The 16,605-nt window shown below is 47.6% G+C and overlaps 1 protein-coding gene across 4 annotated transcripts in view; it reads left to right on the plus strand.

Annotated features, from left to right (window-relative positions):
• Positions 1 to 16,605, plus strand: part of ATXN2L (ataxin 2 like) — a 767,539-nt gene that overhangs the window by 225,482 nt on the left and 525,452 nt on the right. For 2 of the 4 annotated variants that reach the window (XM_085618994.1, XM_085618995.1), the window contains exon 11: positions 13,011 to 13,031. The exons of the other annotated variants lie outside the window; for them this stretch is intronic. In XM_085618994.1, coding sequence (XP_085475120.1) covers positions 13,011 to 13,031 — 21 coding nt within the window. The remainder of the gene's footprint in view (positions 1 to 13,010; positions 13,032 to 16,605) is intronic. 4 annotated transcript variants of the gene reach the window in all.

The following is a 16,605-nucleotide window of genomic DNA, read 5'->3' on the forward strand; positions in this document are numbered from 1 at the left end:
CAGAGGACAGTGTAAAGCATTTGTTGTACCCACTCAGTCAGCAAATGGTCTCGCATACTAAATAACTGAACTCTAGGCCAATGATTTATATAAAAAATATATGTCCTGTTTTATTTTAGAGCCAACAATAGGTATTAAAATATACTTTCTCAGAATGAGATGCTTTATATAAATACTTTTGCAATATGCAATTGGCTTTTGTAGAAAGTTACAAGTGGTTGCAATAGTCAACACAATTTTAAACTCAATAATGCATTGAGTTCAATGGAAGTTTCAAGTTATTTGCAATAGATTACTTTTTGGATTACTTTTGAAATTCCAGGACTGGATCCTAGATTCAGTCCTGGGGCAGTACTTAGAAACAAGTAATAAAAGTCGACATAGTTACTGTGATGATTTTTAGACAATATTTTGCTATTTTAAAAGTTGACACTTGGAAAATATTTCATAGAAAACAGTCAATGATTCCCTATGGCAGAAAATTCAAGTTGCAGGTATAGTATGTTCTCGTTACTTTTGTAATCCACTACTGGGTGCCTAGACTCAGTACTGGGACCTTTATCCAAAACAGGTAAGTAATTACGTTTTCTGATGATATTCGATTTTTAAAGAATATTTAAAGTTTGCAGAAATTGACACTTAGAAGAAATTTCACAGAAAAACAGTCAGTGCTGGGCACCAAGATCCAACACTGGGAGGTCACCTAATGGCAGGTGAGTATTTTCGTTTTCGTTACTTGGCTGATTTTTGGTGAATATTTTAAGTTTTTAAAAGTCCACACAGAAGAAATCTCAGGAAAAACCAGTCCATGTTACCCTATGGAGAAAATTGAGTTATCGGTTTAAAGGTAAGTACTCGACTGGCAGAGTTAAGCTTCTGGGCATAGACTCAGGTTGCTCCCAGGGTCAGGTAGGTACAGTTGGTTCACCCTCAGCAACTCTAGGGCAGAGAGAGTTAGGCCCAATGTTATCCTATGAGAGGTAGGGGGGCCTTGGTTGGTGGCTGCTGACTAGCAGGCCACGTGGCTGTGGGAACTGGGCTCCTGGTCACTTACTCAGGGCAAGTGGGGAAGTAGATAGGTGTAGAGGTTGCACTGCCAGGGCCACTCGGGCGGCTGGTTGCAGGGTGCTTTTGAGCCTTCGGGCGCTCAATTGATTTCAACGGGAAATCTCCGGTTTAGAAAAAGACTGCAAGCTCTGGTACGAAGATTCTTCAGATGCCACCACCACTTCGAGAGGTAAGTTGGGTAGTTGGAGGAAAGTTAGGTACCCCGGGATTGGGCACAGGGGGCCGCGGGGCGCCGGGTGCAGGGGTGCCTTTTGGTGTCGGGAAATCTTACCCTCTGTTGTGCGCGGTTGGGGGGGGCACCTGGTTCTGAGGCTGCAGGCTTCTTCTGGAGTGTCGAGGGAGGTCCTCGGGTGCCGGTCTCGGGGTCACAGTCGCCGTGGGGTCGTCCTCGTGGTCTTTGTTCACTCCGGCACAGGCCAGGCTTGGAGAGTGCTGGGTCCGCGGTTCCGGGCTGCTGCCAGGGATTAGAAGTAGATTTTGAGTAGAGCCTCTACTCATGGGAGTCCCAGGGGCATAGAGCCAAAAGGTAGCTAGGTCCTCCGGGGTTTGTAAGGTTGCTGGCCACAAGAGATGCCGGGTTGGAGCAGGAGCAGGTTCGAGGGTCGACAGGCCGGTAGGGCTGGGGCCAAAGCAGTTGGTGTCTTCCTCTTCTTAGCAACTGCAGGGCAGGTCTTCTGTCTTCTAGCTCTTCTTCGGATTTTGGAATCTGGAGTCTGGGGAAGGAAGGTTCAGGGTGCCCCTAAATACTAGATTTAGGGGCGTTACAGGTAGGTGAAGGGCAGGGACCAATGGGTCCCTGTCCTGGGGTGGGTGCATCCCCTATCATGCCTCTCTCCTGTGGGAGGGGGGCAGTAGCCTAGTCCTGATTGGCAGGGCTTTCCATCTTCAAGATGGCGAGAGCCTGGAGATGTGCTTCCTCACCTCCCCCACCTGAGGGGTGGGGTTGGCAGGCTGGCACATCCCCTGTCCTTATTTGGGGTTTCCGGCCAAGCTTCCCGCCAGAGTGGGGGGTTGCAGTGGCCTGGGGAAGCTCACAGAGGCTGCATGCCTTTGAAGCTTCCCCCTGCCCATCCTGGGGGAGGAGATTTAGCACCTCGCCCAGGATGTGCATTGTGCAGACCCAGGGGAGCACGGGCTCTTCTACCCAGGGGTCCAGCAACAGGTCTGCTGTGTGGCAGCCTCAGAACAGACGTGGATTGTAGGTTAGGTTTCAAGGGGCATCTCTAAGATGCCCTCTGGGGTGCTTGGTACATTAAATCCCACACTTGCATCAGTGTGGGTTTAATGTGCTGACAAGTTTGATATCAAACTTCTCAGTCTTCAGTGTTTCCATTATGGTGCTTTGGAGTTCGTGTTTGACAAGCTCCCAGCACCATATACTCTTAAATGGCAGCACTGCACTTAGTTCACAGGAATGGACCTGGGTACTGTAGGGGCACAGGGCTCCTGCTCCTGTGCCCACACCATTGGCATAGGGCACCCAGCTACAGGGGCGGCTGATGTATGCCATGGCAGTGTAGGTGGTGGGCATGGCACACAGGGATGTGTGCCATGTCGACTTTGTTTTGTCTTGTACCCAGACACTCAGCCTGCAAGGGCAGTATGTGTGTGTGTGTAAGGGTACAGGGCCTCTAAGGGTGGCACAATGAGTGCTGCAGCCCTTAGAGGCCTTCCCTGGTCACAAGGCCCTGGGGACCTAGGGTACCATTTACCAGGGGCTGATATGTGGCCAGGGTTTTCCAATTGGGGTTTTGTGTTTTAGGGAAGGAACGTGGGCCCTGGGCACCTGATTGGCAGGAATCCAGGGCACACTCAGTCAAAGTACATTCAGCAATTCAGCAAAAAGTGTGGGCATACCATGCAAGAAAGATGGCACTAAGTGGTGTCTCCAATGTGTCTACAGTGTCTAAGCCAATTCTTAGACATTGTAAGTGCAGCGCTGCCATTAAGAGTATTTGGTGCTGGGAGTTTGTCATTACGAACTCCACAGCACCATAATAGCTTTACTGAAAACTGGGAAGTTTGGTATCAAACTTCTCAGAACATTGAGCCCAAATTTTAGGAAGCTGGCTCTGGGTATACTATACCAAAGTGAGGTATAGTGTGCACAGTGTCCAGTAGAACCCCAAAGGTAGGCAGAGCTAAAAGTAGTTTTGCAGCTTGAATCCTTTTCTGGATTCACATGCTGTGCATTATTCCGCCATCTAGTGGTTGTGTCCGGAATTGTCTTGGTGTTTTTTTGTTGATTTTTTTTTTTCTTGTTTCAGTCGCTGGCAACCACCATTTGGTGCCCAGTACTTCCCCTGCGTGACGTCGGAAGGTATCCTGGAGGTCAACGTGTGTGGTAGCCATCTTCAAATTCTTTTTTCTGACTTTGGGTCTGGAAGCAAGACAGGAAGCGCCAAAGGAAATTCAAGTTTTCCCCAAAAACTTCACAAAATAAGATTGTCGAAGAAATATCATCGAACATGCGAGGTAGGTGTCATGGAGAATACCCTCTTCAAATTCTGCCCAAATTGCCACCACAAATATGCACAACATGACCCACACAACATCTGCAACCTCTGCCTGCCTGCACAGCGTTCCTGCCCAAGACGCTAAAAGCACGCCAGAAACAAAGACAGGCCCACTACGCCACAATGTCGCAAACATCGAAGAAATCTTCCATGCGAGACCTAGGTTTCTCGAGCGACGAGGAAGAACGTGGAGCACCAGTGGAGTCGACGCACGAGGGATCAGGCGTCAAGTTCCTAGAAGGAGACTCTGAAAAGATCCATGCAGAGAAGTCGAAAGACCCGGAAAAGGTAAGACACCTTAAAAACCCTTCGGAACCGAAGGGCCATGATCATAAGGCGCACAAGGAAGCCCCGACGCAGACCAAAAAGACGATAGAGGGTCAGCCGCGGTTAAATGACCCCCAAGGGACCCAACCAAAGGTCACCAAGGAGGGACAATCGCAAAAGACGCCGAAGCCTTGGGTCGACACCGAACCCGCGAATAAGGGCACAACACAGTCTAAGACAATCGTCGACGTCGAAAAGAAAATCCCCAACCTCAGACTCATAGGGCCCTCTAGGTCGAAAGGACGAGGCTTGAGGAGGAGATGGCGATCCTGCAAAAGAAGGATTTTGACGCCTCACTATGGATTTTTGAATCCCAAAGGCACCGGTGAAAGAACCGGACAACGTCGAAGAGGCAGCAGACGCTGAGGGAGAGGAAGAGGGTATTTTCAATTCTCCTTCAACCCCGGAACCTCGAGGCGAAGAACCAGAGGAATATGGAAACATACCTGAAGACGAGGAAGTCTGAAAATTTCGAGGATACATTGAACGACCTCGACACAGAGAGCCCATAAGAGGAGATTTGCAGCTACCCTTCGAAAGCTTCACCTCCCAGATGACGTACCTTTCTAAAATGACATTGTCAAAAGGAAAGGGCAGCAAATCAATTTGGAGTACCCGTAGAGGAGGAAAAAAGGGTACACATTTTTCTTGTTAGAAACACTGGCACCAACTACAAGAGGAACACAATCCCTGACCATGCTACCCAGTATCCTGGACCAAGGCAAAGAAGCATTCAAAGAACCTGCTTCAAAAACGCAGGTAACTCCCCCCCCCCCCCCCCCCCCCCCGTGGCTAACACCTGTCTAAAGTCAGCTTTGGATGCAGCAGATACTGCTAGTAGACAGATGTGCACAGGAACCATACTGAGAAGAGATGCCTGGCTCAGGATCTCAGGATTCAAGCAGGAAGTTCAAACCTCCATCATTAATAGGCCATTCAATGGAGAAGTACTGTTTGGCAAGGAAGTGGATGAATTCCTTCAACAAGTAAAAAAGGATAATGAAACGGCAAGGGAAATGGGTGCCCTGCAACAAAGAGGTTCCTTTAAAAGAGGGGGATTTAATAACAAAAAAGCCCACAGATGGAGTCAGATTTGCACAGGGACAACAAATGTCTCAGCAAACTCGCATGCAAAACCCAAGTCAGCAAATGGTTCCGCAATCAGGATACCAAGGTTGGCGACAGCAGCAAAACAAGCATTTGCTTTTTAGAAAGAGGCGGGCTCAATCAAAAAGTGAACCCTAGGCTCTCCCGTCCCAGCTTGCAAGCTGCGTGGGGTGGAGCTTGCAGCAGAAAAGAACAATATAACATTTAAAACCCAGAAAGGGATTAGCGGAACAGAAAGAAAATGTAAAACACAGAAAGGTAGTATGCACTTTTTACATATCTGTGAAAGAGTGTCTATTTTAGGATATAAATAAAGTAACGTCGCTCAACATCGTGATTCGGTTTTTGTTTTCGAAATTAAAAGGAACGTTAACACTTTTGTAAGGGCTAAATCTGAGCGGGAGGCACAATTTAGTGAGGGCAAGCCATGCCTTCAGGGCCTTCGAAGGGAGTAGTTTGCAGAACAATGCTCTTGCCTTGGGGTGTGAAAACAGAGCACAGGTCCTTTAACACCAACTGCAATAATTAAACCAGTTGGGCGAGCTGCGCAAAACAAAACAAAGGTGTCCTGCAGGAAACACCATAAAGCGGACACTGCTTCATGAAACAAAACACAAGCCACAGGAAAGGCATTGATGGGGGAGTGGTGTGTGCGGGCCGTGATGTAAAACGGAGAGTACATGGCCTGCTGAAAAAAAATAATGAAAGAGAAAGCACGCTTGCAGCCGCGCTAAAGAAAAGAAAAAACATGGAGGGAGGGAGGTCACCACGCTAGAGCCTGCATTAAAGAGGCAGTTGCACTCGGCCATTGCTAAAGTGAAAGCGTGCATACCGAGTGGAGGCGAGGAACGTGTGTACTGCTCCCAAATGCAGTTTACCTGCGATGACAGTGCCCAGGGGTAGGTTTCTGTGCCTTCCTGCCTTTGTTGCACTCTGCCATTGCTAGAGAGAAGGCTTGCATACCGAGTGGGGGGGAAGAGGGCTCCTAATGCAAAGGGGAGAGGGGGAAGTACATTAACAGTTACCTGAACCACGAGGAATGCAGCTGCCGCCCTGCGCGCCTCTGCTCACTCCCAAGAGCAAAACGCTGTCGGAGTCCACATTCGAAAAAGAGGTGGGATATGCACCTGCCTTTAGACATTTGCGTGCTTTCATTAGTGAAAGACACACGCAAAAGCCAATCCTGTGTGGGAAAAGTCAGACCCACACGGAGAAGTTTAGAGGACTCACAAGAAGCCTCCCATAGGGCAGCGCATGTGTGCTGTGCTAGGCTTGACCTAAAGAGCGCTTTCGAGAAAGAGGCAATGGAAGAGGAAGAGGCAAATCCTCTGGAGGAAAAGTAAATGGATCAAACGGACTTGCCCTCAAACAAAGACCCACACAAAATACCTGTTTTGGGGGGGGATATCCTTTCAAAGGGAATGGGAAAGTATAACAGACAATTGGATGATAGATTTGATAAAGTATGGGTATTGCCTAGAACTCGCTCACCACCTGCAAACCCACCAAAGACAAGAGAATTATTGAAGCCACAACAAAAATTGGTAAACAAAGAGACCAGCGAACTATGACTAAAACAGGCAATAGAAAAAGTACCAAGACAGGAGTGGTTTACAGGAAACTATTCACCATATTTCCTAATACCCAAGCATGTTCTAACTCTAAGACCAATCATGGACTTAAGGTCCATAAACAAGTTCATACTGATACAACGCTTCAAAATGTGCACTGTCCAGTAAATAATCCCACAGATACAACAAGCATTTGCAATGCAATAGTTCTCGCATTTGCGAGAGTTTGAACTATTGGCATTGCAAATGGCAATGCCTTTTATTTATCTGTTTTTATAACCTGCAAGTGGTGTGTAAACATGCACCTTGCACTTGTAGTTCTTGCTTACGAAAAGCAGGGCTGGCAGTAACTGTGCCTCTTTTAAACAGATAAATAAAAGGCAATGTCATTGCAATGCCAATAGCTCAAACTCTCGCAAATGTGAGACCTATTGCATTGGAAATGCCTGATGCCTGTCAAGTCTCTGTGTTGGTGCCCACTAACAAGTCAATCCTTGTCAGGTGATGGGTGGGAAGGGCTTTTGGTGGAAGGCGGTTTTTGGAAGCAAACTTTATCGGGGTGGTAATAATGTGATGAAGTTGCTTGGTGAATGCATGCACAAACCATTGTGAGTGAATTGTGCACTCAGAACTGGGATCCGTGTGTATTATACACTCTACACTGTGCTGTATGTGTGTTATGCACTTTGTAGCAGGCTTTGTGTGTATTATACATGAGGTACTGGGCAGTGTGTGTATTCTGCTGTATGTGCAGTAGCCTGCATTGTGTACTGGGCCGTTTGCTCAGCCTGCACTTTGTAGCTGGTTAGACGAGAGCGGCTCAGGAGTCACTCTCGCACCCAGAAGGATTCTTCAAAAGAACAGCTGGTTTGTGACCCATGGAGTGAAGTGTAAACGGAAGGGGTCCTGGGTGCCTTCGTCTGTGCTGCTGGGGGGGAGGGGTGGTTTACCTCTTAACGGGCTGAGGGCAGGGAAGTTTATAGTCCCTGGAAACAAGGAGCGCATTTGAGGGAAGGGACGCTTCCTTAACATTTTACTTCAGTGCGCTACTAAGGGCGCAGCTTGGCAAACAGTGACTAGGGTTTGTATGGTGGTCTGTGATGGGATCGACAGCCTTCATTATTTTAACCAGAGGTGCACGATGTGTGGTGTGGGGGTATGTTTGTCAGTTTGTAGCTGACGAACGCCACAAAACACCGTTTCTAAAATAATCTGAGGGAATTTAGCAGCCTAAAATGCCTAATGTTTGTCATTTTCAGGGCGTAACATTTTTGTACATGTGCTGGATCCCCTTGTGCCGAGTGGTTTAAATTTCATGTTAGACATCGTTCGAAGCATCTTTTTTGTTTTTTTAATGTCACGACCCTTCCTGCAATCAGTGCCCCAGGGCCGGTGCTCCGTTTGCCGCATAGCTGTGACTGCTGCCCCCAGATTTTAAGAGATTGGCACTGAGATGTGAGGTGATAATTTAGCAACCAACGCTTGCAGGCGACATGTAGTGTAGCTGCGGATGACTCCGAAGCCCGGACTCAGTGCAGATGGTCCAGGCCCTGGAGCTCAGCGGCAGGGGGCCGTGGGAGTATGGGGCTGTTGTACACTGAAGGAAAACAATCTCTGGGACTTTTTATTGAGAAGACGATGAGTTTGTGACGTAGGAAGACACCCAATGGCTCTAATCAGAGGCTGGCTGAAGTGCGGTGTGGCGCATAAAAAAACATTGTTTATAGTTAAAGCGCAATGTCGCGGCATGCAGTGAGCGCTTTTTCTGTAAATATAAAGCGGGCGCACAATTTAAAAAAATAACAATATTTAAAGTTAAGGCGTGATGGCACAGCATGCAGCGAGAGCTTTGTGTGTAAATATAAAGCAGCTGCAAAAGAGGTGCTGCCACCATATTTAACATTAAAGCGCGACCCTGCATTAGCGCTTTTTGTAAATATGAAGTGGACGCACAAGCACCCACATAAGTGCCCGTCCGTGGTAAAAAAAAGCTCAAGCAATCACAGAAAAACATAGTAAAGGGACAGAAGGCATTAACAAGCAGGGAGTGGGATAAGGGAGGGGGTGGCAAATGGTGTGCACTTTTGCGGCGGCTTTGATGTCCTCAGTGGCCGCGCGGCTCACTGAGGACATCAAAGCGGCCGCGAAAGTGATCAGGCAGGCTGCCAAATGGTGCGATTGCCCGGCGCACATGCACTGTATTTGGAGGCCTGAAAAGCACTAGTTTGCACTTCCAGATCCCCCTTTTACAAAAGCTCTCGCGAGAGCAGCGCTAAAGCGCTGGCTCAGGCGAGACCTAAAAAGGATATTTCATGTCAACAATAGACCTCAAAGACGCCTACCTTGATAGCCCAATGAACACAAAACACAGTAAATACCTAAGATTCCTGCACAACGGAACACACTACCAATTCAAGGTACTTCCGTTAGGGGGAAAAAAAAATCAGCTCCGTGTGTGTTCACAAAGTGTCTGGCTGCAGTGGCAGCACACCTGAGAAAAGAATGAATCCACGTCTACCCCAATCTAGACGACTGCCTCATAAGGGGAAAATCGAAAAAAACATGTCATATTCACTTGCAAAAAGAGATTCAAACACTTGGTTTCTTCATAAACCACAAGAACTCTTCAACAACACCAGAAAGAGAAAAAACCTTCCTGGGCTCAAAGTAGAATACTACAAAACAGAGGGCATACCCCACACATGCAAGGTACGGGCGATCCATCAGGAAACAAGAGTTTACCAGTGGGGTCAGTCTCTGACAGGAGGGTCATGGAACTAATGGGCATGATGGCATCATGCATCCCACTGATCCCTCATGCCAGACTACATATGCGACTATTCCAAGAATGGCTTACCAACAGCTGGTCTCAAGCCACAGGAAGTTAGGAGGATCTAGTGGTTGTTACACAACAGGTGCAAGCGGAGATGCAATGGTGGGCATCCAATAAAATAGCACAGGGGAGACCATTCAGGAACCCAACTCTAACAGTGACAGTCACCACGGACGCATCCCTCAACGGTTGGGGAGCTGAAAGTACATGGACAGTAGAACAACACGATTCCACAAAGCACATCAAGTTTTTGGAAATAAACAGTATTTGTAGCTCTAAAACCATTCCAGAAACACATTCAGGGGAAAACCATCCTGATCCAAACAGACAATACAACAAATATTTTATCTGAACAAGCAAGGAGGGAAAAATGCTTTCCCCTGAGCAAACTTGCACATGAAATCTGGCAATGGGCAATAATTCACAAAATCAACTTACAAACTGTACATCTATCAGGAGTACACAACATGACAGCTGACCAGCTGAGCAGACAGAACTGCTCCCACGATTGGGAATTGAAGAACAAAACAGTGCAGTATCTGTTAAAAATATGGGGAACACCAGTAATAGACCTGTTTGCAACAGTGCAGAACAAAAAATGCCAGTCCTTTACCTCGAGGTTTCCACACCACCTAGCAAAGGGAAATGCACTTTCACTCAACTGGGCACAAAAATTTGCTTACGTCTTTTCACCGATACCCTGGCTGAAAAGTGTTACAAAAAGCAAAAGATCCAAGAACAAATATAATTCTCATTGCTCCACTATGGCCAAGGCAGACAAGGTATTCAACTCTCCTAGAACTATCCAGAGGGGAGATGGTCAGGATCAGAGCAGAAAAGGACCTGCTAACAATGCACCAGGGTCAAATCTTTCACCCAGAGCCAGCAACACTTCACCTAGTGACTTGGCACCTGAATACATAGAAACACCACAAGGAGGTCCCCCCCCCCCCTCCCCCCCCGGCGATCCCGACCCAAGATCCGGCGACCCCTGACCTGCCTCAAGCCTCCTGACGACGCATGCAGCCTCAATCCAGAGCCCCCCCCCCTGCGACCAGAGTGGTCCCCCCCCCCCCCCCCCACCACTGCGACCAGAGTGGGTAAGCAAATCCGACGTCCCAAGACACCCCTGCACCCGACGCCCCACGACCTTGTGTGCCCAAACCAACAGTGCTTAACCAAACCTCAACATCCCAACTTACCCTCGAAGTTGTGGTCTCTCCTGGAAGATCCTCGTACCCGAGCCTGCAGTGTTTCTTTGTCCTGGAGAATCTCCATTGAAATAAACAGGGCACCCGACCTCAAAATAGCACCCTGCACCCGGCTGCCCTAGTGCCGCTGAGGGTGCACCTTTAGTGCTACTTTGGTCCCCAACTTGCCCTGAGCTAAACCCTCTGAGCTTTGCTCCCACAACCCCGTGGTCTGCTTGCCAGCAGCCTCCAACCGGAGCCCCCCTATCCTCCATAGGATAACATTGCTCCTCAACACTCTGCACCCGGCTGCCCTAGTGCCGCTGAGGGTACAACAACAGTGCATCGCTGACCCTGGGAGACCCCTGAGTCTAACCCCAGAACCCCAACTCCAAAGACCGAGTACTTACCACGAAACCGACAACCTGCTTTTCCTCATTGGATAACATTGACTAGGAGTGTCGACTTTTGAAAACTAAGAATATTCTTTAAAAATCTCAAATACCCAAAACTCATTTTCTCAACTGTTTTCAGGAAATGTCCCAGTGCTGAATCTAGGTATCCAGCACTGAGTAGGAAAAGTAACGTAAAAGTAACTCACCTGTGAATTGAATTTCCTTCCATAGGATAACATTGGTGGTTCTCTGTGAAAAAGTTTGTGTCAACTTTTGAAATACAAGAATATTCTTTAAAATTCGTACATCTAACTAAAACGCATTTTCTCAACTGTTTTCAGGAAATGTCCCAGTGCTGAATCTAGGATCCAGCACTGTTAGAAAAAGTAATTCGAAAAATAACTTAGCTTCAATTTATTGAAAAAGCCTATTCATTCCAATGTACTGTATTTGCTAAGTGTTGCATACTACTGCTCCCCTGTAAATCAAACAAAGTACCATTCCTATTGCATTTTCAAACAGTTCTATATCCAGTAACTTATTACTGAAAAGTATTTAATGCTTACCTGTTCCAGGTTTGCTTGGTTCTAAAATTAACAGTATATTGTTTTATACAAAAACAATTGGCCTAGAGTACAGTTCTTGAGTGTGTGAATTAATTTGCTGTGTACATCAAATGCTTAACACTGTCCTCTGATACTGCCTTACTGCTCGACTAAGCTACCACATTAGAGAGTAAGGTTCTATCTAACTTTAACCTCTGCCTACCTCTGGGGACCCTTGAATTCTATACACACTGTACCTCACTTTGGGGCAGTATATATAGATCCAGTTTCTTACAAAAACTAACCCACATTTTGTGCCAATGGTGGTATTTATGTATCACTTAAATCCGAACACACTCCTACCGGTTTTCTTCAAAAACCCAAAAACTAAAGGAGAAATAAACCTCCATACCCTGCATGTAAGGAGGGCATTATTGTATTTGCAAAAAAACAAGAAAATCAGATAAACAAAACAATTGTTCGTCGCATAGGCACATACCAACACAGGATCACCTGTCACAAAGGCAACTATTGCAAGATGGATAGTACAAACCATCCAAATATGTTCTTCCAAATCCAAAAAAGAACTAACAATTCAACCAACTGCTTACTCCACTAGAAAGAAAGGCGCAACGCTATCCTTTATGGCCAATTTACCCATTGACTCCATTTGGGCAGCAGCAACGTGGGTGTCACTACACACCTTCACAAAACATTGTGTGGCTATACAAATGAATAAGGAAGCTGAAATTGGACAAAAGGTGCTTCAACATCTGTTTGCAAGGCCTTCCTTTCACCACAGCCTCCCAAGCATGGGAGAAATCGCTAAATAATCGAATGCACAGCATGTGAATCCAGAAAAGGATTCACGCTGCAAAACGAAATGGTTACTGACCATTAAGAGTAGTTTTGCAGTTTGAAGAATTTCTAGATTCACATGTGACCAACCCGACCTCCCTAGAAGGAAAACAAACAGGTGAGAAGCACAGGAATTCGTCAGTTATTTTATAACCATCTCAAGGATTACACACAAGAATAATAAAAACGGGGAAAAAATAATCCGAAGATGGCTACCACGCACGTCGACCTCTAGGAAACCGTCTGACGTCCCACAGGGGACTTACCTAGCACCAAATGGTGGTCGACAGCGACCAAAACAAGAAGAAAAAATAAAAAACAAAGAATTTCGGGCCCAACCACTAGATGGCGGAATAATGCACAGCATGGGAATCCAGAAAATTCTTAAAGCTGTAAAACTACTCCTACTGGTAAGTATCCATTTCAATAGCACCTTATACTCTATTTGTGGTAGTGTGGGTGAGCAGTAAAGCTTTATCAGAGGGTATTGTTAAGCATTTGTTGTACACACTCAATCAGCAAATGATATCACACACTCAAAAGACTGAACTTCGGACCAATTTCGTTTTATATAAAAATATTCTTTATTTTATTTTCTAGAACCAAGCGGGCCTGGCACAGGTAAGCAATACATACTTTACAGTAGTAATGCAGTTTGTAAATAGTTTGAATTATAATTGTATATGCACTTTGATTTGATTACAGTGGAGCTACTAGTAATGCATTGCTTTTGACATACTGTAAAAGCAGCCACCAACCGGTAGCCCCCTATCCCCATTGGATAACATTGGGACTCAGCACTCTGCCGCCCTAGTGCCGCTGAGGGTGTAACAAAAGTGTATCCTTGACCCCTGAGTCTAACCTCAGAACATCAACTCTCACAAAAAAGTACTTACCTTTAAACCGATAACACTATGTTCGAGGCATGTGGGCTGCTGAATTCATATCTGTGCATAGATCGCCACCTAGTGTTGGGTCTGGATGATTACACATTGTTGTCCTGGAAGAGTCTTCGAAGTATCACGAGATAGGTGGCTCCTCCCCTGGACTACAGTGCGCATGGGCAACCTCTCCATCCTCAGATTGTTTTTTTCCGCCATTGGGTTCGGATGTGCTTATCTTAGCTCAAGTTCGGAAACTTTAGTTTAAGGCCAAAAGGCCTTTAGAACTCGTCGGTATTGTTCGCGTTCGGTATCGACCAGTTTACTTTGTGTTTTAGTACCTTCTTCACGCTTTTCGGATCCGCTTCGGTCCGAACATCGATCACCGCTCGACGATGGAATCGAGGACTCCTTTCAAGAGATGTCCTTTATGCCATGCGAAATACCCACACGTCGATGTCCATCCGGTGTGCAACAAATGTCTCACCGGATCATGATGAGTCGAAATGTATGGCCTGCGCCCGGTTCCGCTCGAAGAAGACTCTGCGGAATCGACGGGCAGCGAGATTGGAGGCACAGCAATCGGCGCCTGCCCCGGTCAACATCGTCATCACCGAGGATGAGGAAGCCGAGAGCGTAGAAGACATAGACTCCAGCCACGCTTCCGAACATGAATCCCGATCGGAAGACGATGATGAGGTGATCTTCGAGGACGAAGACGTCGTCGACGAGGTAGGAGACTACAATGAGGCCCTTGGGGCCGAGGAAGATAGCTCCAGCGAAGAGCTAGGCCAACCCGTCGATACGGAGGCCGAGAGACAAAGTCGTCATAAGGCTCAGGTCGAGGGATCGCCTGCGGGCCTTACCCAAGATCAGTCACACAGTTCTTCGGCCCCGCCTCAAGGCCCGGCCTCGAACGTTTCACAGGAGCCATTAATATCGAAGACGACTGGATTTCCTTCAGTGAAACCGAAACCGTCCGTCGCACCGGTTACATCAAAACCGAAAGTGAAACTGGTTGCGATCGGATCGAAGGCCTCGAAGCCCTCCACTCCTTCGACGCCAGCACAGGTCATCGGCACCGAACACACCAAAAGAGATTTCGGTGCCGAGCTCACCACGACGGGTTCCGACGCCGAGCCAAAGAAGAAGGCCCTCGGTCCCCACAAGGCGCCTCGGCCTATGGCACCGAAGATTACGGCCCAACCCACCACGGTCAAGGTGGTCGATCCGTCTGGTCGACATCAAAGGGTGCGGCGCCTGCCAAATCATCGGCTCCGAGAAGCGTCGATACCCACCTTCGGATCGACGACCCAAAGACTGGGAATAAGTCTGATACCGCTTCGACGCCTGCCTCCAAGGTGCCTATCTGTTCCAAAGCGCCATCTGCGTTCACCTTGCAACAGGTCTCGGCGTCGTTGCAACGCATCAGGGACCGGGCAACCCTCCAACCTACGTCGGGTCCCGAAACGCACAAGGCCGCCAAAGCACACTCCGCGCTGGCGAACATCACAATGGATTGCCGCCGCCCAAGGCACCGAAAATGTTCGAAATTCGGACACGTGTCCACCAAACACAGACACTATCCACTGGACAAATCGATATCGAGCCTTCACAGGCACACTTTATCGACGCCGACACTGGTAGGCTGATGCTCTGCAAGCGGAAAATCACACCAGAGAAGGGTTTGGACTCATACAAGATTCCTTTGAAACAAAAACTGCAGGCAGGTTCCGCACCAGTGCTTCATGAAACCTTTCGACCCTTCCTTCAGGACCCACCGTCTTTTTCTCCTATGCATTCAGAGGCAGATGCCGGAGAGGACTATATAGGGGATGATACCACCTACCCGGTGGATATCGATCCTGATGATCACATGCAAGACCCAGATCAGGCATGGGATGACCCCAACGACCAGGGTAACGCGCCAGATACTCCTGACACGCAGCTTTATAATATAAAGACTTCTCCCACAGAGGACACTGCTGCCTTTAATGCCCTCATAGAACGGGCTGCTGCCAATTATGGAGTGGAACCCCATTCTGACACTGTAGAGGAAGATTTCTTGGTGGACACATTCGCCTCCTCTGAGAAAACTGTCAAAACTCTGCCAATGTTGAAGGGGGTTCTGAAACCTGCAAAATACATTTTTAAAGAAACAACCAGGGCACGGGTGTTAAACTCCAGAATCGAAAAAAAAATACAAGCCTGCACCCGGAGACCCTATGTACATTAAGGGTCAGTTACCATTAGACTCCATGGTTGTTGCTAATGCTCGCAAACTAGCACATTCACAAACAACGGTTGATGCTCCTCCCCCCGACAAGGAGTCCAAAGTGCTGGAGACATCAGGCAAAAGGATAGCAGCGCAAGCGGCAAACATCTGGCGCATTGCCAACACCCAGGCACTCCTGGCCCGTTATGATAGGTCACACTATGACACACTAGAATCACTGCTACAACACTTGCCAGATGAATACAAAGAGGCAGCAGAGCTCCTTATCAGAGAGGGACAACTCCTTACAAATGCGTCCATCAAATGCGCACTGGATGCAGCCGACACTGCAGCAAGGGCGATCAACACATGCGTAATGTTGAGGAGGCACGCATGGTTAAGAATCTCAGGCTTCAAACCTGAAATTCAGAACAATATCTTAAATCAACCGGTCAACCCAGACTTTTTATTTGGCCCCGAGGTTGACACTACCCTCGAAAAAATTAAAAAAGACACAAACTGCAAAATCAATGGGGGCTCTGCAGTCGCAGCAGTTTCGGAGTGGCTCCTTTCGTCGCCCCGGGAATAGAGGAGCAGCTAGAGGTCAGGGGTCCCAGCAGCAGTACAATAAAGGGGGTACGCAAAGTACCTATGATAAAAACAATAGAGGTGGATATCGTGGATCCAGCACCAAAGGCAGAGGACGTGGGTACGGCAACACCAGGTCCTCCCCCAAAAACAAACAGTGACGCCTTCTTCCTGCCCCCCGACCACATAACACCTGTCGGGGGGAGACTCCAACAGTTCCTGTCAGTCTGGAATTCCATCACCACAGACAGGTGGGTCAGGGAAATTATCCAGTACGGTTACTGTCTAGAATTAATGTCCACTCCACCCAACATACCGCCAAAGCACCGTCCTATGTCCGTAGAGCACTTGGCATTATTGCAGCAGGAAATACTAAGTATGCTGCAAAAAGGTGCAATAGAAGTCGTGCCCGTAAACCAACAAGGGACAGGGGTGTACTCTCTGTACTTCTTAATCCCAAAAAAGGACGGATCTCTCAGACCTATACTAAACCGGAGGCCCTTCAACCACT

This window comes from Triturus cristatus, chromosome 7, assembly GCF_964204655.1.
Source record: "Triturus cristatus chromosome 7, aTriCri1.1, whole genome shotgun sequence".
Taxonomy (NCBI): domain Eukaryota; kingdom Metazoa; phylum Chordata; class Amphibia; order Caudata; family Salamandridae; genus Triturus; species Triturus cristatus.